Below are 27,167 nucleotides of genomic sequence, written 5' to 3'. Positions count from 1 at the left end.
CAAATTACGTTCTCATTTGCCGAGACGATAGTTAGCATAGCCTTCAGCTACGTCATTTGCTACGACCTAGCAAGGCGCCATTATCATTTGCTATTTACCTTGTGATGCATGTACCGTCAGACCGATGTTCACCAATTATGGATTAAAGTTAAGTATACTTGAAAAAAGAGACAGCATTGGTCGTATATTTTTTCTATTGCAAAATCGATTTTCTGTCACTGAGTGACCATCTTCAGTGCTATATTGTATAACAAATTGGGATGCACTGTCACTAAGCTTACGGCAATCACGCAGTCTATGTGATTGCCGTAAGCTTAGTGACAGTGCATCCCAATTTGTTATACAATATAGCACTGAAGATGGTCACTCAGTGACAGAAAATCGATTTTGCAATAGAAAAAATATACGACCAATGCTGTCTCTTTTTTCAAGTATACCTGTTACCTGGTCGTAGTGCACAAGACAACATGGAGTCGCCAATCAATAAAAGTTAAGTATTCCAACAGCTACGACCTTTTTTGCTAAAGCCTAACTTCCTTAAATGTTCCAGACCTCACGCCAGCCTGCGTGAGCTTAACGCGTGCCTTTCGGCTACCAATCATAGTGGCTTGGCTGTCTTGCCAAGTCACAACATATTCAGTATCTCCTCATTAGTTATGCGATCTACCCATCTAATCTCCATCATCTTCTGTAGCATTACATTTCAAAAACTTCTATCCTCTTCTTATCTAAACTGTTTATCGTCAGTCTTTCATTCCATTCCTGGCTACACTTCCACGTTCTTTAACTGAAGACAACTTCAGCTTCTGCTTCTGCGAATAAGCCCTTAACACCCAACAATAGCTGATAAGGCTGCGACCTACCGAAGCTTGTTGATTCAATTTTTAATGCCTTCTCAAAAATGGTTCAAATGGCTCTGAGCACTATGGGACTTAACATCTGTGGTCATCAGTCCCCTAGAACTTAGAACTACTTAAACCTAACTAACCTAAGAACTAAGAACATCACAAACACCCATGCCCGAGGCAGGATTCAAACCTGCGACCGTAGCAGTCAACGCGGTTCCAGACTGAAGCGCGTAGAACCGCACGGCCACACCGGCCGGCTTAATGCCTTCTCGCCCCCTCGCTTCCTTCCCACCGACTCTCTCTCTCTCTCTCTCTCTCTCTCTCTCTCTCTCTCTCCCCCTCTCCCTCATCTTTCCCTCCCTCCTCCCCTCTCAGTCTCTCCCTCCCTCGCTCCCTCCCTACCCCCCCTCTCTCTCTCTATCTCTCCCTCCCTCCTCCCCTCTCGCTCTCTTGCCCCTGCGCCCTCCCTCTCTCTCTCTCTCTCTCTCTCCCTCCCTCCCAGTCTTTCCCTCTCTCCTCCTCTCTCAATCTCTCCCTCCCTCCCTCCCCCCTCTCTCTCTCTCTCACTCCCTATCTCTCTCTCTCTCTCTCTCTCTCTCTCTCTCTATCTATCTATCTCAATCTCTCCCTCCCTCCGCCCTCCGCCCCACTACCCCATTCTATCTCTGTCTCTTTCTCTCTCTCTCTCTATCTATCTCTCCTCCCCTCTCGCTCTCTTCTCCCCTCTGCCCCCCTCTAACTCTCTCTCTCTTTCTTGGTTGCGCACTATGGTAGCGTGTAGTGTGCGGAATGTGTTGGGGCGTGGCGTGTGTACTCGGCGCCACAGTATAAATAGAAGACAATCGCGGGTCGTTAGCTGCGGGGATTACGTCGGCTGGTTCCTGCAACCGGAAGCGGCACGGCGCCACGGAGGCGGGCCGCGGGCCACAGCTGCTGCAGATCAGTCTGGCGTTGCGAGTTGCTCGCCCAGGGACCTGCCTAGACTGCAGTTCAGCACTTCCTTGTTGTGGCCCGTTGTGTCTTCCTCTCCCGTACAAAAAACTGCATCTGTACACGTCTGTCCCCAGTAATCTGCGCCACATATTCTGGTCATTACCTTGTCCCATTGTTTATGTTTTCTATTGGTCTCACCATTCCCATAAAATCTACTGCTCAGTGACTAAGTATGTGATGACGCTTGTCCACCCAGTTCATTCCTCGCTTATCTGAAGTAATATTTGGCTACGTCAATGTTCCAGAAGCAAAGGGAAGGTAATTTCGGTCAGACACGTTACAGGACTACCATACGCTGTTCTTTTTACTTTTTTTTTTTTTTGGCTACTATGGCACTTAACATCTGAGGTCATCAGTCCCCTAGAACTTAGAACTACTTAAACCTAACTAACCTAAGGACACCACACACATCCATGCCCGAGGCAGGATTCGGACCTGCGACCGTAGCAGTCGCGCGGTTCCGGTCTGAAGCGCCTAGAACCGCTCGGCCACCGCGGCCGGCCCGGGTTGTCAGTCATGTCTGCATAGCTCACTCGGTAGAAGCATTGCCTGCGAGGCGCAAGATTCTCGGTTCGTGATCCGATTAGACACAGGGTTTTAATCTGTCAGCAAGTTTCGAAACAGCGCATATAGTGCAGTAGAATTAAAATTGCATTCTGCAAATAATAATTATGTTTCGGCGTGATATATTCCACGGCTCTCGTGTAGTATTGCATTTCAGTGTCGTATTCGCAGCATGAAGTACATCCAAATCCTCCTCTGCTCATCCTCACGTCGGTTTCATGTGGCTTGGTCCGAATCGTTCCATTCCATTCGGAGCATGGTTCATTCAATGTGAACGTGATGGAGTTCCTTTCCCTCCCTTGTCCATCTGAACTAGAAGTCTGAGACGTTTGTGGTTTTTAGCCAGTGGAAGCCGACTAAGTCACAAGGCACCACCTGTCAATCGAGCAGCAGCATACGTCGAACTGTCGACGCAGACTGGTCGACATCCGTTGCAATATTCAGAGTCAGGCGAACACTGTGTACTACTGAGAAAATATTTTGTTGCCACCGACATGGGGAGAAGCGATCACCACGGTAAAATAAGGGAAACCAGAGCTGGTACGGGAAGATATAGGTGTTTGTTCTTTCCGCGCGGATTAGCAGAGCGGTCTAAGGCGCTGCAGTCATGGACTGTGCGGCTGGTCCCGGCAGAGGTTCGAGTCCTCCCTCGGCCATGGGTATGTTTGTTTGTCCTTAGGATAATTTAGGTTAAGTAGTGTGTAAGCTTAGGAACTGATGACCTTAGCAGTTAAGTCCCATTTCACACACATTTGAACATTTTTTCTTTCCGCGCGCTATACGAAGTTGGAATAATAGAGAATTGTGAAGGTGGTTCGCTGAACCCTCTGCCAGGCACTTAAGTGTGATTTGCAGAGTATCCTTGTAGATGTAGATGTAGATGTAGAACTGTGAGAGCAGTTACAAACGGGCTGAGCTTTGGTGACGCTGCAAGGTCCTGAATCTGCTTGGTGTTCTGCAGCACCGTGTGCCATCCACGGATTCCACACATGTATCACTACCGTACATGCATGCCCCACGCGAGATTGAATGTAACGATATTTATAGGAGACCGTTCATTCCGTCCCGTTTGAACTCTCTCCCAGACTGATATCGAGCCTTTTGATGTCAACGAGGTGTACTAGCACGTTCGTTCAGGTTTCCACTTCGTTTGGTGGCTGTTAACTGAATGAGCTTAACACAACACTCACCTTTCCAGGCTCTTAAAGGGAGAGGGCTGCAAGACCTGCGTGTACCATATCACTCTGCGATTTAGATGAATTAGCGCCTGCATTCGGTCCTACGTGTCCTTCGTATTTGGTTCCATCCGTGCCACTCACTCCGGTGGTGTAATATATGATGAATTTTAGAAAGATAGGCACCACTTAAGTCCCGTCCTAGCCAACTTTATTCTATTCGTTTCCGGTTTACTGCACTACTGGCCATTAAAATTGCTACACCACGAAAATGACGTGCTACAGACGCGAAATTTAACCCACAGGAAGAAGATGCTGTAATATGCAAACGATTAGCTTCTCAGATCATTCACACAAGGTTGGCGCCGCTGGCGACACCTACAACGTGCTGACATGAGGAAAGTTTCCAACCGATGTATCACACACAAACAGCACTTGACCGGCGTTGCCTGGTGAAACGTTGTTGTCATGCCTCGTGTAAGGAGGAGAAATGCGTACCATCACGTTTCCGACTTTGATAAAGGTCGGATTGTAGCCTATCGCGAATGCGGTTTATCGTATTGCGACATTGCTGGTTGCGTTGGTCGAGATCCAATGACTGTTAGCAGAATATGGAATCGGTGGGTTCAGGAGGGTAATACGGAAAGCCGTGCTGGATCCCAACGGTCTCGTATCACTAGGAGTCGAGATGACAGGCATCTTATCCGCATGGCTATAACGGATCGTGCAACCACGTCTCGATCCCTGAGTCAACAGATGGAGACGTTTGCAAGACAACAACCATCTGCACGAACAGTTCGACGACGTTTCCAGCAGCATGGACTATCAGCTCGGAGACCATGGCTGCAGCTACCCTTTGACTCTGCATCACAGACAGGAGCGCCTGCGATGGTGTACTCAACGACGAACCTGGGTGCACTAATGGCTAAACGTCATTTTTTCGGATGAATCCAGGTTCTGTTTACAGCATCATGATGGTCGCATCCGTGTTTGGCGACATCGCGGTGAATGTACATTGGAAGCGTGTATTCGTCATCGCCATACTGGCGTATCACCCGGCGTGATGGTATGGGGTGCCATTGGTTACACGTCTCGGTCACTTCTTGTTCGCATTGACGGCACTTTGAACAGTGGACGTTGCATTTCAGATGTGTTACGACCCGTGGCTCTACCCTTCATTCGATCCCTGCAAAACCTTACATTTCAGCAGGATAGTGCACGACCGCATGTTGCAGGTCCTGTACGGGCCTTTCTGGATACAGAAAATGTTCGACTGCTGCCCTGGCCAGCACATTCTCCAGATCTCTTACCAATTGAAAACGTCTGGTCAATTGTGGCAGAGCAACTGGCTCGTCACAATATGCCAGTCACTACTCTTGATGAACTGTGGTATCGTGTTGAAGCTGCATGGGCAGCAGTACCTGTACATGCCATCCAAGCTGTGTTTGATTCAATGCCCAGGCGTATCAAGGTCGTTATTACGGCCAGAGGTGGTTGTTCTGGATACTGATTTCTCAGGATCTATGCACCCAAAATGCGTGAAAAAGTAATCAAATGTCAGTTCTAGTATAATATATCTGTCCAATGAATGCCCGTTTATCACCTGCATTTCTTCTTGGTGTAGCAATGTTAATGGCCAGTAGTGTATTACAAACTTGTGCAAAGGTGCCCATGACACATAGCTGGGTCGAAAAGTTCGATTTTGTGTCACAAATATTTGGTAGCACTTCCCACTGCAGATTCCTTTGATAGTTATTTGTTTACGTCAAGAATGCCTTGTTACGGCGTAACAATGATTCAGTTGTGAACTGAGCGCCCTAACCCCCACCCTCATCCACTCAGCGCCCTCCAACCTGTAAGTGACAGGTAAAAAGAGGTCGATGAACGACGGTTACGTTAGTGTGTTTCGGGGAATTCGTCTTCCCTCCGGAATGCGAGCAACATTAAAACCCAGCCGGTTAGGAGCAGGAGGTGCCTGCAGACCTAGGACCTGCGAAAAACGCGGAGGCGGGAGCTGCGCCGCATTCCGGCGCAGGGTGGGTACCCGCTGACGTCACGAACCGCCGCCGCCGCCGCCGCCGCCTCCGCGCGCTGTCACCGCCCCACGCCCCACGGCCCACATGATGGCGCTGGCGGACTCCGCCCCGCATTGTCGACAGCTCGGTCGCTCTACTAACGTCTAACGCATCCTGGAAAACCACTGCAGTTTTGTTGTTGTTGTTGTTGTTGTTGTTGTTTTCCTGTGCGAAAAAAGTGCAGAACGTTGATGTCTGAATCTACATCTACATCCATATTCCGCAAGCCACCTGATGGTGTGCGGCGGAGGGTACCTTGAGTACCTCTATCGGTTCTCCTATTCCAGTCTCGTATTGTTCGTGGAAAGAAAGATTATCGGAATGCCTCTGTGTGGGTTCTAATCTCTCAGATTTTATCCTCATGGTCTCTTCGTGAGATATACGTAAAAGGGAGCAATTACTGCTTCACTCCTCGGTGAAGGTTTGTTCTCGAAACTTCAACAAAAGCCCGTACTGAGCTACTGAGCGTCTGTCTTGCAGAGTCTTCCACTGGAGTTTATCTATCATCTCCGTAACGCTTTCGCGATTACTAAATGATCCTGTAACGAGGCGCGCTGCTCTCCGTTGGATCTTCTCTGTCTCTTCTATCAACCCTATCTGGTACGGATCCCACACTGATGAGCAGTATTCAAGCTGTGGACGAACAAGCGTACTGTAACCTACTTCCTTTGTTTTCGCACTACGTTTCCTTAGGATTCTTCCAATGAATCTCAGTCTGGCATCTGCTTTACCGACGATTATGATCATTCCATTTTAGATCACTCCTAATGCCTACTCTCAGATAATTGATGGAATTAACTGCTTCCAGTTTCTGACCTGCTATATTGTAGCTAAATGATAAGGGATCTACCTTTCTATGTATTTGCAGCACATTACACTTGTCTACATTGATATTCAATAGCCGTTTTCTGCACCATGCGTCAATTGGTTGCAGATTCTCCTACATTTCGGTACAATTTTCCATTGTTACAACCTCTCGATACATTACAGCATCATCCGAAAGAAGCCTCAGCGAACTTCCGAAATTACTGAAACATATATCTTTTTATTTCGAAGTGTGAAGCCAAACTGAAACATTTATATATTTAGCTCTATAAATGCTTTCATAATAAAATATTTCATCACCTATTTCACCTTCTTAGGGTTGAATTTCCTAAAACATAGAAACCCGTATTTTTTTAAAAAAAAGTTGTAACCGAGAAGTCAAATACCAATTTTCATAGATGTAACTTTAAAAATGCTTTAGTAGTTCTTCAATGTGATTTATTTAGAGAAACTTTCACCCACTATTTCACCCCCATAGGGGTTAAATTTCTAAAAACGCGGGAACACGAATTTCTTTTATTTCTCCCAGAGAAATCAAATACCAATTTTTCTAATTCTAGCTTCAAAATTGCCGTAACAGCAACATATTTTCAAAAAACTTTTCATTCCATTTTTCACATCCTTAGGGGTGGAATTTGGAAAAATCCATTCTTAAACGATGCGTGCAGCATAACAGTAACAGTCTCTCTAAATTTCGAGTTTGTATCCTTAACAGTTTGGGCTGGGAGTCCATGAGTCACTCAGAACATTTCCCTTTATATATAGAGATTCTAAGCTACACCCATTAAAATCTGCACGGGATACGCACCTCGTCCTAGTCAAAACAGAGATAGAGTAGAATTCTACGAGTTCCGTAATCAACCTGCCGAACTGTACCTTGACCGCCAGCACAGGACAGATTAAGTAATCGAGACGGCGTGTCTGCAGCGGAAGGTCAGTTTGCCGGCTGGAGATAACACGGTGGCCACAACACGCCGGGTACGTTGCCGCGGTATTCCGTCAGCTGTGACGCGAGCGGAGCACCGTGCGTCATTCGCCCCGGTCCCTCTGCCTGACGCTGCAGGCAGTCAGCCGTGGCTACCGCTCATAAGGCCACTCACTGCGCTCTCCCGAGCCAAGAGCATCAGCATTGACTGTCATTACCCAGATACCGCCAGGACGCGATGCAATTCGTCGAACGGGGTTTCGAAAAACTCCTAGACTTCATTCTGGCGCAAGTTACTTCCAAAATTTAAAACAAAATTCAAATGGCTCTGAGTATTATGGGACTCGAAAAAATTGTTCAAATGGCTCTGAGCACTATGGGACTCAAGTTCTGAGGTCATCAGTCCCCTAGAACTTAGAACTACTTAAACCTAACTCACCTAAGGACATCACACACACCCATGCCCGAGGCAGGATTCGAACCTGCGACCGTAGCGGCCGCGCGGTTCCAGACCGTAGCGCCTAGAACCGCTCGGCCACTCCGGCCGTGTGGAGATGTGCAAAAGGCAGATTCAGCCAGTTTTTTACATCTTACAACTGGTAGATAACTTTCGCTCCCTGACAACCGCCATATCAAGATGCGCGTAGAAACGCTAGGCAGCGTAACGAATATGTTTTAATTTGAAAATTCCAGTACCATAATATCAGTGTATATGTAAGAGTTCGTGCCGTCAATGACGAGATTCCTGAGAACTTTCAGAACTGGTTCAAATGGCTCTGAGCACTATGGGACTTAACATCTGTGGTCATCAGTCCCCTAGAACTTAGAACTACTTAAACCTACCTAACCTAAGGACATCACACACATCCATGCCCGAAGCAGGATTCGAACCTGCGACCGTAGCAGTCGAACGGTTCCGGACTGAGCGCCTAGAACCAGGAGACCACCGCGGCCGGCCTGAGAACTTTGTAGACAACACTAGGTGTGTCGCTGGTGGATTTCTCTGACAATGTTGTGCCAACAAATCACGTATGAGTCGTCATTACCCCGGTGTGTCATTCCGCTTTCACTGTCCTCTGCGGCCGTGCAGAATGCGTTTATAAACTCCTATTGTAGCTGAAACTTCCTGGCAGATTAAAACTGTGTGCCCGACCGAGACTCGAACTCGGGACCTTTGCCTTTCGCGGGCAAGCGCTCTACCATCTGAGCTACCGAAGCACGACTCACGTCCGGTACTCACAGCATTACTTCTGCCAGTACCTCGTCTCCTACCTTCCAAACTTTACAGAAGCTCTCCTGCGAACCTTGCAGAACTAGCACTCCTGAAAGAAAGGATATTGCGGAGACATGGCTTAGCCACAGCCTGGGGGATGTTTCCAGAATGAGATTTTCACTCTGCAGCGGAGTGTGCGCTGATATGAAACTTCCTGGCAGATTAAAACTGTGTGCCCGACCGAGACTTCGGTAGCTCAGATGGTAGAGCGCTTGCCCGCGAAAGGCAAAGGTCCCGAGTTCGAGTCTCGGTCGGGCACACAGTTTTAATCTGCCAGGAAGTTTCATATCAGCGCACACTCCGCTGCAGAGTGAAAATCTCATTCCTATTGTAGCTCATCCCACGTGACGTGTTCAAAGCCGGGCGACACCGCGCAGAACTGCGAAGCACCCCCGCGCTGGCGCCTTTTCCAGTGCGTGAGTGAACGACCTCCGCGTGCCGCTGTTTTGTTTCCGATCGTGGCGGCGTATTTTTATGGCATCTGCCACGCAGCGGGCCGCGTAAACAGCGGGAGCGTCGCTGACCCCGTTAGGCGCCGGCGATGGACTTTTAAATCTGGAACTGCCAAACAGCGGGGGTCGATACGGGCGCGCATCGGCGCCGCGCTGTGTCAGCAAACAGCGACCGCCGCCGCCGCCGCCGCCGCCGCCACCGCCTTCCGCCGGCCGCTCATCTCCTGGCCCGTGGCGGCGGCTGCCGCCCGCGGAACCGGAGACACACGGTCGCATATGCGCCATTAAAGAGGGATCGAGACAGACCACCAGTTCATAAATTCAGACACCACTAAATTACAGGGACCGTAATACTGCCGTGCGGGATTAGCGGAGCGGTCTAAGGCGCTGTAGTCGTGCACTGTGCGGCTGATCCCGGCGGAGGTTAGAGTCCTCCCTCGGGAATGGGTGTGTGTGTTTGTCCTTAGGATAAGTGAGGTTAAGTAGTGTGTAAGCCTAGGAACTGATGATCTAGCAGTTAAGTCCCATAAGATTTCACACAGATTTGAACAAATTTTTTTTGATCGTAATACTCAGTAACAGCATTTCAGACAGAGTGGTCACAGGACCGCCGTTGTTTCTACAGCGAAATGGCGAGGATAGAAGGTAACCAGTCACGATATGTCCGTTTTCGACAAAAAATTTATTTCTCCGTAATATCCATTATAATTATCCGGGCTGTTATGCCGTGATCGGTTGATGATTTCTGTGTTAATTCCCAACGTTTCGTCCCCGTCTGCGGGAGACATCTTCAAGGGGGTCTGTAGCTCGATGGAAGGTCCCAACACACCCACTGGCTCGCTACTGGCTGCCGCTAAATTCCGTGTCCGCGCGCTCCCGCGCCGCGGCGTGACGTCACGTGTTTTGAAAACGACAGTGCACTTGGCCGCTGTCCGTTGCCGTCGATCGCCGTTGCCATCACCCAGTAGTGAACGGGTGGTACACATCTTCTTTAACACCGGCATCCATATACCGTTTAATTTCACGCCCTCCTCCTTACGATTGAAATTATTAGGGTGTTTAGCGATTTCGATTGCCTCCCTGTAGAGCCTTTCGTAATATCCGCTTGTGGCCGCTAGTACTTGCATCTCCTCGAAACGAATATGGTGGTTTCCTGGCTGGAAAGCATGCTCCGCAACAGCTGATCGTTCCGTTTCCCTCTTCTACAATTGCCCTTGTGCTCTTCCAAACGTTTTGAAACCGTTCTTTTAGTGGTACCCACGTAAACATCTCCACAGCTGCACGGCATCCTATACACTCCAGCTTTTTCCAATGGTTTGCGAGCGTCCTTGGCAGGCTTAAGGTATTCCTATATCTTCCTGGTGGGCTTGTAAATTACGGTAATATTCCGCTTCGTCAAGATCCTCCCAATTCTTTCCGTTACATTTTTAACAAACGGCAGGAAAACCTTAGATTTTGCAGCAGCCTGTACGTCACTATGATTTCTGCGTGGCTGTCTCAACGCACGTTTTATTTCGGCGGACGAATATCCGTTCTTCATTAGTGCATTGTGGAGATGTTCCATCGCAGCGTCGAGCAACTCAGGTTCACCAATATTTCTAGCTCTGTCCGCTAACGTCTTGATAACACTCTGCTTCTGTTGTGACGTTTTCAAAACACGTGACGTCACGCCGCGGCGCGGGAGCGCGCGGACACGGAATTTAGCGGCAGTCAGCAGCGAGCCAGTGGGTGTGTTGGACCTTCCATCGAGCTACAGACCCCCCTAGAAGAAGTCTCCGGCAGACGGGGACGAAACGTTGGGAATTAACACAGAAATCATCAACCGATCACGGCATAACAGCCCGGATAATTATAATGGAATGACATTTCCGGGCGTGAAAGTCTACATTTTAGTATTCTCCGTAATAGGTGTAGCGTTAAACCTATCTCTAGGTGATGGCTCGCACCTCTTTACTGAGCTATCAACTGAATCGTTCTCTAGAAGCTGTCTGATGTCCCAAGCTCAAAATGGTAATTCATCTACGTTAACATCTACATCAAGGTACTGCTCTGTAGTTTGGGGGTCAGCCTTACTCAATGCGACGCCCAGGACGCGGATTCGATTCGCAGCGTGTCACGTTTTCCTCGCCGACAAACCTGGGTCGGTGGAAAGGGGAGGTTGCGGGAGGGAGGGGAAGGCGGTTGCTCTCGGCTTCGTTAGAACAACTGAGTAGCAATCTGTGAGACGGAGGTAGCAACTCCATTTTATAAAAGAGGAAATTAACGGTCGGAAAAGTAAACACATGACTCCGTACTAAACGTCCAAAAGCGCCTCACGGCAGTGGAGTACACAATAATCGTTCGCATTTGCGCCGTCTTCTGTTCGTGATCGTATGGTTCAAATGGTTCAAATTGCTCTGAGTACTATGGGACTCAACTGCTGTGGTCGTAAGTCCCCTATAACTTAGAACTACTTAAACCTAACTAACCTAAGGACATCACACACATCCATGCCCGAGGCAGGATTCGAACCTGCGACCGTAGCGGTCTTGCGGTTCCAGACTGTAGCGCCTTTAACCGCTCGGCCACTCTGGCCGGCGTGATCGTAAAGTTTGGTTTAGTTTTCTACATCTGTTGACTGGAAAACATTGTAAAGTACGTCGCTGTCCGATAGATCAAAGCATCACACCCTTCTGCGCATGAATAGAGCGTGAGAAGAATGGCGACTGGCTGTAAACGCCTGCGGTGATCTGTTATTCGCCTTTGTTTCCAGTGCAACTGTGGAAACGATGTGTAGAGAACTTGACACAATTTTGTTTCTGTGGGGATCCACAAGCTCTAAATGCTCAAAAACAGAAAACACGGTCCAGAGTAGGCCGTAGTGTAGACGATCTATATTCAGATCGTGCGATTAGCTAATTTCGACGACTTTCATTTTGAAGCACATGTGTAATATTACGTATTACATGTCTTAATCGTCAAATTATTTCTTACTGCACGCAAAAAGTAGACGAGGGCAATATAACGTCTATTTCACACGTAAAGTGAAAAATAATTTGACAATTACGACACGTAATACGTGATATTAGACTGTGCTTGAAAATGACAAGTTGTCGACGTTAGCTAATCGTACGATTTAAATAAGGATCGTCTACATCACAGCCTACTACCTGCCATGTTTCGTTTTATATTCGATAAAAATGCGTATGCCGCGCTCTGTCAAATGGTTTTTGAAACAGTAGCAAAATTTCGAGAAATATTAGGCGTCTTTAAGTGATTGATAGCTCAGAGTTTGTAACATTTGTTATGTTTTTAATTACTCAACTAAGTCCTTGAAGATTATTGTTCTTCAGCACTATTCCAGCAAAAGCTGTGCAAGTGTTTTGTAGCTAATCTCTTTTGTATTTTCCCATAATTCAACCAGTTAGTCGAAGTCTAGTATTTGCTTTGCACAACCGAAAGTGTATAATCTCTCTCCTTTATTTACGCACACTTTGTTGATCCTAAATATACAGGGTGTTTCAATGTCTTTGTGTCAAAAGCTTACGGGTGACAGATCATGTCATGGGGAACAACTTTTGTTAGCGACCAAATCCTCGCTAACGCTCGACGCAGGGTGTTGTTTTATTGAATTCTCCTGCTCTGGGAAGACGAGATTTCGCCGAACTAAGAGGGTCTACCAACGTGGTGTGTTGCAACTGCATACGACCCTCAGCTCTTTAAATTTACAAAAAATAAATACGACCTGTCTGAGTTAATTGACAGAGCGATTTTCAAAAATAAAATCTTCACAATGTGTGTGTGTGTGTGTGTGTGTGTGTGTGTGTGTGTGTCTGTCTGTCTGTCTGTCTGAGCGGAGAGCGATATTTAGAAGCTCTACCTGTTTCGCATGGGGCAGATGACTGGATGTTAGCCGGCCGGTGTGGCCGAGCGGTTCTAGGCGCTTCAGTCTGGAACCGCGCGACCGCTACGGTCGCAGGTTCAAATCCTGCCTCGGGCATGGGTGTGTGTGATGTCCTTAGGTTAGTTAGGTTTAAGTAGTTCTAGGGGACTGATGACCTCAGATGTTAAGTCCCATAGTGCTCAGAGCCATTTGAACCATTTTTGACTGGATGATAGGCAACACGCATTACATAGCAACGCTGCAAAGTGCCCACACCGTGTCGCCTCTCAGGGGCATAACCAGTCTTAAACGATGCCCGCCGTCGCCAGGGAGCGTAAGCCAAGATTTTGTCTCCAACAAAAGTTATTCCCTATGATGTGATCCATCAGCCCTAGACGTTTGATGCAAAGATTTTGAAACACCCTCTATGTGTGACCCAACTGGCTTTAATTGCGATCCATTAACCATTTGTTGCCCCATTTTACACGAATTGCACCTCCGGAAACGAGAGACTTTTTGGCTGAACGCGAAGGGCAACACAAAATATGTCTTATTACTGCGCTTCACAGCAAGTTTTCCAGCTGTTGGATATGTTCCCTTGCGCCAAGACAATTTTTGATTCCATAGTCGGCCTTCCACTTCATGTATTTGGACCAGAAAGCTTTTATTGAGTGTGTATACAGAGACAACCTGCAGCGGTGCTGAAGTAGTTGTCCTTTTTGTTGCAGCGCCACCTGGACAAGGGCTCGGACCTGCTGGAGGAGTGCTCTGGAGAGGCCCGTGGTGGCGGCCTGCGGGAGCTGGCGCGCTCGCTCAAGACCCACCTGCTCGGCTTCAGCGAACGACTCGAGGACACGCGGGAGCGACTCGAGGACACCTCGCGCTGCTTCTGCCTCCTCGACAAGGTCAGCCTAGTTCAGAATGAGATTTTCACTCTGCAGCGGAGTGTGCGCTGATATGAAACTTCCTGGCAGATTAAAACTGTGTGCCCGACCGAGACTCGAGCACGGGACCTTTGCCTTTCGCGGGCAAGTGCTCTACCAAATTAGCTACTCAAACACGACTCACGACCCGTCCTCACAGCTTTAATACCGCCAGTACCTTGTCTCTTAACTTCCAAACTATACATAAGCTCTCCTGCAGACCTTGCACAACTAACACTCCTGGAAGAAAGGATACTGCGGAGATATGGCTTAGCCAAAGCCTGGGGAATGTTTCCAGAATGAAATTTTCACTCTGCAGCGGAGTGTGCGCTGATATGAAACTTCCTGGCAGATTAAAACTGTGTGCCGGACCGAGACTCGAACTCGGGACCTTCGCCTTTCGCGGGCAAGTGCTCTACCAACTGAAGGCGAAGGTCCCGTGTTCGAGTCTCGGTCCGGCACACAGTTTTAATCTGCCAGGAAGTTTCAGCCTAGTTCAGTCTGCGCCAACCCAGTAATGGGGTGCATTCCATCATCATCATCTTCACTTTCAGGGATTTGGCTAACTGTTTGTTCCGTCTTCAAAGGTTATTGCTGAACCCATTTCATTTTGGACCAACCAGTGTTCCTTCTTCCTTTCGGACTGTACCTTCACAGTTGTTCCATCAGCCTTTGTTCTGGCGTTCTGCTCACGTGCTCTTTCGGCGTTTTTCGTGTTGTTTATCCCTTCAACATTCAGTTCTTCTCTGATTTGGCCATTCCTAATCCGGTCATATCATGTGCAGCCTATCACTCTTCCTAGAAATCTCATTTCAGCTGTGGCTCTTCAAGCTTTCCCAGTGGATATATTGCAAATAGTCTTAACGGGTTTGCCGCCGGATGACATTGTGCAAATTTCACAGTATTGTCGTCGGTCGTCAGTTGTACCTAGCCACCAGCAAAGCTTCAACCACCTGAAGATGTCCGACAGTTGCTCCGAGGAAATATTGTGGAATTTGGACAGTGTCATCCGGTGGCAAACGACTGTTTACGCTCATTTCAGCTCTTTGTATTTTGCTCTTATCCCTCTTTGTCAAAACCGTAGTTTCACAACACAGATGTCACAGCCATAATTTTACAAAACTTTATTTTTGCTTCCATCCTAACACCGTTTTTTAAGGTTCTGTTAATAGTGACACACACAGGGTGAATATTAATAAAACTGACAAATTGCAGGGACGGATACCTGACTGGAAATAGAGGACGAAAAGTCCTACGAACATGTGTCCGGAAATACATCGTTACGACAGTAGATGGTGAGGAGGAAAAGCAGTTCCCCTGACCACGTGCGGTGTGTTCCTTGTGTGTTGCAGGCTGTGTGATTGGAGCAGTGTGCTGTAAGTAGCAAAATGGCCTGGTATTCATCTCGGGAACGAGTCGAATACTGTTTCTGTACGACCAAGCAGGTGGAAACAGTCGAGAGGCAGCTTAACTATAGCGAAATAAGCACCCTCATAGACACCAACCACATCACTCAACATTTCAACCCGTTTTAGGGTGTTTGTGTGATCATGGGTCCTTTCAGACAGGCGGACGTGCAGGGAGGCAGTGGTCTATGCGTACACCAGATCTGGAAGTCGGGGTTCTACAGTACATTGAGCTGAACCCTAGTACAAGCTCCAAATCTGGTGCACACACAGACCGCTGCCTCTCTGCACGTTCGTCTGTCTGAAAGAACCCATGATCACCCAAACGCACAAAAAGGGCTTGAAATGTTGTGTGATGTCGTTGTCTGCGAGGGTACTTGTTTAGGTATAGCCGTGCTGCCTCTCGACCGTTTCCATCTGCTTGGCCATACACAAACACAATCTCGGTTTGTTCCCGACATGAATACCGCACCATTCTGGTGCTTACAGTACGCTGTGTCAATCACACAGCCTGCAACACACGAGGGACACATCACACGTGGTAAGAGGAACTGTCATTCGTCAGCACCATCTACCGTGGCAACGATGCATTTCCGCACACATGTTCACAAGACCTTTTTTTCCTCCATTTGCAGTCAGGAATCAGTCACTGCAGTTTGTCTGTTTTATTAATGGCAGCGCTGTGTACAGTGCGTCGCTACAGAAATGACCGTTATTCAGGGATATCACAGGAACAATCATTCGAAGCAAAAAGGTCTCCTATACATATATATATATATATATATATATATATATATATATATATATATATACTCCTGGAAATTGAAATAAGAACACCATGAATTCATTGTCCCAGGAAGGGGAAACTTTATTGACACATTCCTGGGGTCAGATACATCACATGATCACAATGACAGAACCACAGGCACATAGACACAGGCAACAGAGCATGCACAATGTCGGCACTAGTACAGTGTATATCCACCTTTCGCAGCAATGCAGGCTGCTATTCTCCCATGGAGACGATCGTAGAGATGCTGGATGTAGTCCTGTGGAACGGCTTGCCATGCCATTTCCACCTGGCGCCTCAGTTGGACCAGCGTTCGTGCTGGACGTGCAGACCGCGTGAGACGACGCTTCATCCAGTCCCAAACATGCTCAATGGGGGACAGATCCGGAGATCTTGCTGGCCAGGGTAGTTGACTTACACCTTCTAGAGCACGTTGGGTGGCACGGGATACATGCGGACGTGCATTGTCCTGTTGGAACAGCAAGTTCCCTTGCCGGTCTAGGAATGGTAGAACGATGGGTTCGATGACGGTTTGGATGTACCGTGCACTATTCAGTGTCCCCTCGACGATCACCAGTGGTGTACGGCCAGTGTAGGAGATCGCTCCCCACACCATGATTCCGGGTGTTGGCCCTGTGTGCCTCGGTCGTATGCAGTCCTGATTGTGGCGCTCACCCGCACGACGCCAAACACGCATACGACCATCATTGGCACCAAGGCAGAAGCGACTCTCATCGCTGAAGACGACACGTCTCCATTCGTCCCTCCATTCACGCCTGTCGCGACACCACTGGAGGCGGGCTGAACGATGTTGGGGCGTGAGCAGAAGACGGCCTAACGGTGTGCGGGACCGTAGCCCAGCTTCATGGAGACGGTTGCGAATGGTCCTCGCCGATACCCCAGGAGCAACAGTGTCCGTAATTTGCTGGGAAGTGGCGGTGCGGTCCCCTACGGCACTGCGTAGGATCCTACGGTCTTGGCGTGCATCCGTGCGTCGCTACGGTTCGGTCCCAGGTCGATGGGCACGTGCACCTTCCGCCGACCACTGGCGACAACATCGATGTACTGTGGAGACCTCACGCCCCACGTGTTGAGCAATTCGGCGGTACGTCCACCCGGCCTCCCGCATGCCCACTATACGCCCTCGCTCAAAGTCCGTCAACTGCACATACGGTTCACGTCCACGCTGTCGCGGCATGCTACCAGTGTTAAAGACTGCGATGGAGCTCCGTATGCCACGGCAAACTGGCTGACACTGACGGCGGCGATGCACAAATGCTGCGCAGCTAGCGCCATTCGACGGCCAACACCGCGGTTCCTGGTGTGTCCGCTGTGCCGTGCGTGTGATCATTGCTTGTACAGCCCTCTCGCAGTGTCCGGAGCAATTATGGTGGGTCTGACACACCGGTGTCAATGTGTTCTTTTTTCCATTTCCAGGAGTGTATATAGTCAAGGCTCACCGGCCATTTGACCATCTTCTCCTGTGCAGATGCACAAACAGCGCCACAGTCTGGAATCGAGCGACCGCTACGGTCGCAGGTTCGAATCCTGCCTCGGGCATGGATGTGTGTGATGTCCTTAGGTTAGTTAGGTTTAATTAGTTCTAAGTTCTAGGCGACTGATGACCTCAGAAGTTAAGTCGCATAGTGCTCAGAGCCATTTTGAACTCTTACGGGAACCGGTGTTAAAGCCGCGAGTAATGAGTATAATGGACAGGGGCACTATGAATATAGTGCGGGATAATAAGTTGCGAATGTGGATCTCATTATCCTCTGTGTCCTCGGTGGCTCAGATGGATAGAGCGTCTGCCATGTAAGCAGGAGATCCCGGCTTCGAGTCGCGGTCGGGGCACACTTTTTCAACTGTCCCCGTCGACTTACATCAACGCCTGTATGCAGCTAGTGGTATTCATTTCATTCTAACTTATTTGTTTTCCTAAATAATTAAAACTGCTGACTTGTTCAGTTATTCTGTCATTGATAATAGTTTCTGATCTGATTAGCTCAACTCCTTTAAATTCCATTACCATTGTTTTATTATTTGAGAGTTCCGTAGTCTATTCTTTGCTCAGCAGGTGCAACTTAGGTGTAGCATATTGTAATTTATTTTCATCGTTAAATACAGTAAGCTGATCGTCTGCAAGAAGGCTGTGTTTGTGCTTCCATGCTGTGATATCTCTAACCCTGCATCTACTTCTTGTTTCCATCTTCTTATGATGTCGTCAACGTATGTATTAAATAATTTTCGTGATAAACTGCATCTTCGTCTGGCACCTTGTTTCACAGGTACTATATGCGGAATTCTTTCACCTGCTTTAATTATTATTTTAGTACCTGTGTACATATATTTCAGCACCTTTGTGATGTGTATAGGATAACCTCTTTTCTTTAGTACACCCCATAGTTTCTTCAGATCATAGAACCCGGACGTGCAAAGATTCAAAGCTCCAACTTGCCTCTGAGCGCTCTCTCGTTTTTCTTATTTGGAATTTATGAGAAATAGAGGAGAGCCAGGGAAATATTGGTGCTATGAGTTTTTCCTCATATGTGTTGCTCATTGATAAGAACCAGTTTCAACTAGTCACATAAAATTAAAATACCGTGTACATCACTAAGAATAAAACAAATTCCTGCAAAAAATTAGCATTGTTTTCCATGCCAAACGCTATGCTCGCGAGAAGCGTAGAACATTACAATCTGAAAAGCCCAATTCATAAAGGAACGTGTCACATTGAAAGCTTTTGTCAACCTGCATTAGACCCTTACAAATGTCCATGTAGAATTGACGCTGCAGTTAGAGTCACAGCAAATAAAAATAAATGCAGTAAAGAGACAGTCTAGGTTGCGAAATAAAAATAAAAACATAAAACATAACTTTGCAACCGAGGCTATCTCTTTATATAATTATGAAAACAGGTTGCTGTACCAGTCAGCCGATCATGGAATGGAATAATCTCTGTAATAAATACAGCGATAAGATAGGTGCCAGGTTTTATAATATAGTTCTACGAACTACGACATTCTCCGGAAAAACAAATATACTCTGGAGGAAAAAAATCTTTAACATCACATTTTCATACTAACGTACGTTTACAAGATACATTTGCTTGCTTTTCCACCGACTCGGATCAAACCGATCGATCAGAACAAAGCCGCTAGGCGCAAAAAGTTGTCTCCAAGTTTCGAGACTCGGGGAAATGGGGAGCCATTAAGATCCAGTTTTGCCTTTCAAGAGACTGACAAGCAAGCGTCACTTACTTTTTGTATATTTTGTTTCTTTCTACGGTAACGGTACTCCGTCGCACCGATTTACATGCAATAAAGATTCCTCCGCTATAAGATTTTTAAATATGTTAGTGACGTGACAGTTGTAAATATCGTTAAGTTTATAAAAATAATAACTCGTCAGCTTTATTGTTTGTCTTTTTTACATTTGATCATGGACGAAAGTGGCTTTATCGCTCCTCAAAAGTGGCAAACGAATGTTCTTCCGTAGACCATTGTCTTGGAAAACACTCAACAGAATGGGATTTCGCCGTCACAGGCCCCTGATATGGTCGTATCGCATTCGGTGGCGGCTTTTCTTTCCACTTTCTTCTCCCGTTATCGGGCTAATGGAGTCTCCTAGCGCATAGCCTCGAGCAGATAATACTGTCGAGGCTCCTCACGTGAGAAGTCACCTCGAAAACCAAAGCAACTTAAATAATTGTTAGACTTTTGTACCAAACTAGTCAGCTGTTACATATTTTACTCGTTTATAGATAAAAACGAGTTAACACAGCCAGTTGGGTTCAGTGCATGGAAAAAGCTTTTTACGTGACGAGGTGAAGGAAGAGGGTATTCAATACACTGAAAAAAGTACGTAAAAGATAGCTAAATAATACTGACAAGTAAGAAACGAGACTTGTGAACTTATTGCGTAACACACTTCAAGTCTTTACCCAGAAGGAGAAACCACGAGTTACGTACATCATTTCTAAAGTTTGTCAAAAGAGTATATTTTGAAAAGAAGGAAACTAAAATGCAGGAGAGGAACGAATGTCAAGACAAAGGGCATCAGTACAATTGTGTTTCGCAGGAAAAAGGGCATGTATTATTACGAAGCGGAATGTGTTGCCTCCAGTGTGAGGCATTTATTGGAAAGAAGGACAACGAGGATAGGAAAACAATATAACAGTAATCCACAAAAATTTTAAAATGACGAGCAATACGAAGGAAAAATGTGCTGTACAGTATCAGACAACTGAAGTTCAACGTTAACCTAGAACCGAACAGAAAGTTCTAAAACTGTATGGAATGTCGGGTGTTCCCTGCAGAATAGTAGCTGAATGTGTCTGAAATACTATACCTTTGAAGTTTGGATACTGGCGTTACAGGAAAGGAAGCTTTGTGCATAGAATGAGAAATATAAATGCGTTCATAAATCTCGGTGCTGCCATCGCAATGGATGGGACCCGTATCTACTTGTACTCGTATTGTAGAACTAACTAGTATGATAGACTATTGGAATCAAAAGATGCAGAAAGGCACAAGACTCAAGTAAAGCAAAGCAGGTCGCTAAGAATGTTGGTTGCAGAAAGTATAAAATGATGACTGGTGACTGATCTGGCCCAATTAAACTGAAGCAACTCTCGTTATTTACGTCGGCAGCAGTATATTTCAGTCTCGCTGGCTGTTATTCCTTGCATCTAAGCTCAGCTACGAGTAGTATTTTAAAATCTGCAAGTTGAACAATGTACACGTGAAGCAATCAATTACAAGTTGCTTTATTTGTATAAATTTCTTCACCAACACTGAGCCGTATACCTAGCGTTTAACAGGAAGAAGCCGTCAATGGGGTGGGCAGTGGTCATGTTAAAACTGGACAAACGTATTTGTAAAGAAATATAAAAAAGCTCGTTATTACGAAAAGGAATGTGCAAACTACACAAAATGTTACTTAAACTTCGGATTGAAAACATTATTTTGAAACACTGTACAACCATTCTGACGTCGTTTGTCGATCTCACTAAATACGTGTTTCACTAACGGTTAGGTGACGACAAACTGTGATGGGTTGCGGTTATGAAAAGACGTTGTTCTGAGAACGATAATTTTCTTCAGCATGTAGATTGGTGAAAGACACTCTCTGACACACTGAGTTACGGATTAAATCGCACTGATCCGTGTAACTAAGTGAACCCACATTATCAGCGGATGAACCCGCTGACCATTAACGAGATATTTTTGGGCCAGCCAAGTTGTACATAGCGTTCACTAGCCTCTTCTCGTGGTACCATCACGCTATTTACCCGTACTCGTCAGGTAGCCTAATTGCACTGTGCTAACGTCACAGTTAAGGATAGCAGCATCCTCTTTTGTTCTCATCGCTCTCTAATACGAGTAAAGCTTTAGTAAAAATCTTTGTGCCGCGTTGAATTGTAACAGGAAGGAACGGAAATAGTAGAAGGCAATCTATCAAACGAGATATAGCTGATCCATTCCTCAAATGCTCTAGTGGCAGGCGTGATGCGAGTTCAGTTAGTAAGATTTTCTTTTTTTTTTTTCTGGGGGAGGCATCTGCCTCTGCTGGGTACGTCCATGGTTCGGGGTCGATAAGGGTTTCTTCTTTCGCTGAATATAACGATCCGCGTTCTCTTGGAAGTTGGCTGTGTGACGGAATGAACTTTCAAAGTGGGGAAAAGCATGTAGTAATGCACGATATTCACCCCTTTGCAAACGGATATTGCAGGTTGATGATGTTTGGTTTGTGGGGCGCTCAACTGCGTGGTTATCAGCGCCCGTTACAATGACCCAATCTTTGCTCAGTCCAATTTCGCCACTGTCCTGGATGATGATGAAATGATGAGGACAACACAAACACCCAGTCATCTCGAGGCAGGTGAAAATCCCTGACCCCGCCGGGAATCGAACCCGGGACCCCGTGCTCGGGAAGCGAGAACGCTACCGCGAGACCACGAGCGACAGACGAATATTGCAGGTTAAATGCGTCCAAGTTATCGGTGTGAGAACTGTCGGCTGGAACAGTGTCCCGCTCCACCAAAACTTCATTCAGGAGATCTGTGATTTCCCTAGACCACATGAAATCACTTCAACAAAGCTTCATTTGAGTCCGCCATCTGTCGTCCAACTGAACTAATTCGTCCTCGCTAAGGAGTACAGTAGCAACGAGACGTTAAATAAATAAAAATAATGCTATCAGTACCATTATAGTGGCATAAACGTTACTGCCAGTTACCAGCGGCAATCCTTTAGAGAACAATTAATTAGTTCTCGAGAGGTCTTTACAATGTTTAGTAACGCGTAGCCGGCGGAGTATTTTTGTTCTTTTAGGACAAATAAGGGCAGGTACAAACCTAACGTGGCGTACCTACAGCAGCAGGGCTCGTTTTATAAAAAATTGAAAACTGCTTATGAAACTCACTGTTTGCCATGTGTGTGCAGTAACGCCATTAATATTATTTATTTGAATACTAAAGCGTTGTCTGCAATAAACGGAAAGTGGTTTTCATCCTCGTGTGAAATATATACAGTTACTGTTTAGTAGCCATCCCGACTTATAAAGAACAACGTTTTTAAACAGAGAACTGGAGTGTGGCAGGAAACAGAACCAGAAGCTTTTCCCGCCAGAAACAGAACGCCTGAGAAGTTTAGTCAGTCGTGGTGTTTTTACTTCGTGGAACAAGTGGCGAAACAGCCACATACCTGTCTGCCATTGTGAGGCTAATAGCGATCGAGGAATATTTTACGAGGCCAATAGGCTCTCTGTATGAGTAATTTATTTCCCCCACTTTAAAAGTTCGCTGCAGTTCCGTCGTTTGATTATGCCGTACACGAGCACCTCAATTGTTGGTCCACAGTAAGCGGCATTCTTTTCATGCTGCCGCGCGGTTCTTTTTCATGTGCGCCAACAGTGTTGTGCCCACTGCCAGTTAAGTCCGCGGCAAGCAAACTGAGTGCCACGATTTGTTGTTTTGTTTCTGTGCTTGTAGTGGGAGAACGTTGAAAACGGACGCTTTAGCACGTTTCACAGCTTTCTGGAGAAAGGTAATGCTATTCATATTGCAAAAATAAAAAAAAGACTTAGTATCCATCCAGTAATGTGAGTCTGGAGTTCTGATTTATAGAAATGTTCAAGTTAGCTAGATGTATACTGAAATGAAAAACAATATTCCTTTTGTCAGTGGGTATCCTGCTTACATTTCTTGAAGGAAAGACGTATTTTGTTCGGTTTGGCACGTGTTGCGATAACGCTTGTTGGCTTTTCATTACTGGCGAACGAAGCTCCACTTAGAATTTGTTTGTTTTCGTTAAGCGACGCCTAAACGGTCAATATTTTCGGATGTACAGTAATATTGGGAAGGGTGGAGAGGTTGTGCAATGATTTACGCTTATCAGAAAGTTCTGAAATAAATTGCGCTACCAGGGAAATACTTTACCGTCTGTAGGCAATATTAAGAATATCCTTCCCAGTCGTTCACGTGCTTCATTTAAGTACAGCATCTAGGCTACTTTGTGTTCCCTGTTCTGTTTGCATGCAAAAATGAGTTAAAAACAAATAGAAAGGTCGTCCGTTTTAGACTGCGTCTAAATGTACAAACCATTGTCGACATTGTGGGATGTTAGGGCAGATAAACATAAAAACCGGAAAACGAAGAATGATTCTGTCAAGTCGTTGCTTACTAAATACCGAGGGAAGTCCGTCTATAGGAACCAACGTTTTTACAGTAATGTATCAGTGTTGAACCATGAACGTGTGAAAAGTTCTAATAATTATTTTTCTCGTTCAACCTCCGTTCCCGCCACAAGTGTTCGTGTGTGAATTTTTGATGACCCCTTACACCAATAGTTTCCGCCCTGCTTTTTTCTTCCGTAGCGAAGTAGAACAATACCACCCCAGTAGCTATATGATCGTCCAATACTTCTAACCATACTTAAATGTTGTTCAGTATTATTGTACGTTAATGCCGACAATCCTTTTAGTTTCTGTTGAGAGTGACAGTTGTAGACGTGTTGCCTCCAGACGTCATATTATTAGGATAGTGAGAAACTAAATCGCCTGCAACATATACAGTGAGTTACATCTATTTAGGATTTCGGCTACTGCCACCATTTGCTGTCGGCGTGTTATCATATTTGTAGCAATCTTTTTACGTTGTTTCTAGTCTATTACAGCAGTGCAATGTGGCTACTTCCGAAGCGAATGTGCTACGTTGTCCCATCAGTTTCAGAAAATAGTAAACTTTCGGACGTGTGTTGAATCTTACTATTGAAAGAGTACTCTGAATATTCGATGGCTGGTTCCTAACGTGGAGAAATTAATGTGGCTTTTAATTTGTCGGTAACTTGTAACAAAGATTGCAAACAGAATACAGTTATTCGTGAAATGATATCCTGCGTCTGCTGGTGGCAGAAGTGATTTTGACATAGGCATCGCCGTTGTGAAATCTGGAAAATGTAAGTGCAGACATTCCATAAAAGCTTCAAGATATTCGAGACAATGTTTGCGGGAGTGACTGTACTCAAAGCGGTGAATATTTAACATTGTGATTACTTGCATCTCGTTTACCAGAAATATTATACATACAATATGTAACCTTTGTTTTGGTGACGCCGTCAGTACGACGACAATGACGTCATATAACACGCCTGTTTCATACTATTAGCAAATTGGTACTCGCGGCAGTATGAGAGTTTTGGCGTCAATGTTCTTTTTATTGACGCCTGCAAATATATTAAAAACCTGAAAATATCAATGCATAGTAAGAAAATGGGGGTGTGCATCCGGGACGTAAATGTAACAATAAAATGATGGTCATGACATTCACTGTGTGCGCAAACTCACAACCGAACTGTCACCTTACAACCTAACCCAGACTACGAGACAAGCTATGGATCAATCTGTCGCCACACTTTTGTCTTCTATCGTTTGTTGAACGTCTGGTTTGGAATTTCGAGCCTCTTATGAAATATTAGGGGCGTCCATGTTTACATGGACATTTTATACAAAGGCCAGAATTTCTCTTCAACTTAATTAAGATAGGGACCTTCATTCTAGCATATTCTAACGATGATATTTTTGCTGAGGAGCTTATCAACAATACGAAATTCTTCGCGAAAATCCTTTCTGATTACACTTGAGCAGAGGTTATTAGTTTGCGATTTAATGCAACGCCTTCTGACATCCAACAAGGGGCAACGTTTAAATTCTCATTCTTTTTAAAGATGTGAATCGCACTTCAAAACATCATCAACATAATCTGTAGCAATCCGTACCAGACAATAGAATTATATCAGACGGTACCTGTTTTTCTTTCTACACTTTTTTCTTTTACCCTCGACTGCCACAGTAAAATTTTGCCGTCGCTATTATGGGCTATCAAAACATCATCAACATAATCTGTAGCAATCCATACCAGAAAATAAGAATTATATCAGACGGTACCTGTTTTTCTTTCTACACTTTTTTCTTTTACCCTCGACTACCACAGTAAAATTTTGCCATCGCTATTACGGGCCATAACTCATATCGTGAAACTGTAGGATAAAATATCTTTTTTTCTACTGTAAATATTTGTTAACAAAAAATTGTCAGTTTGTTGTAGTTACGCGATAGTGGGGCCCTATGTCTTTCTACACACCTATTAGTGCCGCACAATTCTTTTTGCTAGTCGTTTGCGAGAGCTTTCGAACGTGTATGTAGGTAACATTACTACTCCCGTGTCATCGCTGCCCTCTATCGGCAACGATCGAGTAGGGGAAGAACAAACAACATGACGTTTACATTTGTCTGCTCTTTGGATATCGAAGCAAACAACGCCAGTACCGTCGACCGGCGCAGACCGTGTGTGATGATTTTCGTTGCCAGTTGCTCGCTGCTAGCGCTGTGGTTGTGTTTGTGTTGTTACCCGGACGTCGCTTTTCTAGCCCTTGTTTGTTCCAGTGCCATTGCTCAAGTGCTCGTTACATTTTGCTTCGTGTACACATTCTTTTTGATGAGAAGTGACAAAATGTATGTGTCTGCAACTGAGAAGTTCGATGAGATGGTTTCTGTTGAGCGAAGTGACAACGCGAAGGATATATCGTTTAAAGTCGCCGTTGTCTGTGGCGTGAGTGTTTTTGAGAATTTTTAGTAGTGTTATCAACATGAAACGCGATTTTGTTTCGTATTATTGCATAATTCGGTCATTCGACAGGACAGTTAAGTTGTGTTGTAGTTACAAGATCTGATTGCTAACTAATGTTACCCAATTTTGCCCCATTCAACACGTTTCTAAAATATTTTTATTTGGGCAGTTTTAACCATTGTATTGTCTCGACAAGGTGGAAAAACTGCGATAGCCGGTTAAGAGAGCGTTTTGTAGATAAATCTGAAGTTCCTGTCGTGTTATTACCATGATCAGTAACCGTGAAAGTGCATTGCTGACATAATGTAGCCTTGTCTGACAACTGTATCGCACTCGTGAACAAATACGTCGTTAAATGCTATAATCAGCTGTTGACATATTTCGACGTATTGAAGTCTTAGCATCAACAGAGTAAAATTCTGGAATGCATCTTCGGCATTAGACTTGGAGACTTAACTAAAGTCACTCTTTTTCCATGATATCATTGAGGGCTTCGACAGTGCATGGCAACTCACATCATGACCAGACGATGTCATAAACATTTGGTCGTAAGTATAATGGCCATTACGTCACTTCTTATGTTGACAAAACGAAAAACGTGGTGAACGCGTGAAACTGTTCTATGCTAGTTATGGTAAAGGGTTAAAACGTGTACAGGTAGCCACGCGTTAAATTATAGGAAAACCTGTTAAATGCTCCTGTTTTTTTCCGGTCTTGATTCACAAGATCTTTCTTTAATCCCGATTAACGCTACCAGTTTCAACGACATTAAAACGACTAACCTGATCGTCTTTAAGAGCTGCGGCAGTGGTCTTAAGGCATGCTCTCCGTCTGAATTCAGACGATTGCAACTACTGTCGCCTTCCACATACTGTGCAAAAAAAAAAAAAAAAAAAAAAAAAAACTGAACTGTCAGTTCAAGCTGTTAAA

At 45.7% G+C, this 27,167-nt stretch overlaps 1 protein-coding gene across 1 annotated transcript in view; it reads left to right on the top strand.

Annotated features, from left to right (window-relative positions):
* The window catches only part of LOC126188364 (puratrophin-1-like), a 1,249,514-nt gene that overhangs the window by 1,200,849 nt on the left and 21,498 nt on the right, over positions 1 to 27,167 (top strand). Inside the window, exon 12 of the mRNA XM_049929962.1 lies at positions 13,721 to 13,897. Within this exon, the coding sequence (XP_049785919.1) occupies positions 13,721 to 13,897 (177 nt within the window). The remainder of the gene's footprint in view (positions 1 to 13,720; positions 13,898 to 27,167) is intronic.

Source organism: Schistocerca cancellata, chromosome 5 (genome assembly GCF_023864275.1).
Source record: "Schistocerca cancellata isolate TAMUIC-IGC-003103 chromosome 5, iqSchCanc2.1, whole genome shotgun sequence".
Taxonomy (NCBI): domain Eukaryota; kingdom Metazoa; phylum Arthropoda; class Insecta; order Orthoptera; family Acrididae; genus Schistocerca; species Schistocerca cancellata.
Note: the sequence above shows the minus strand (reverse complement) of the source record. Positions and strands in the feature narration are given on the sequence as shown.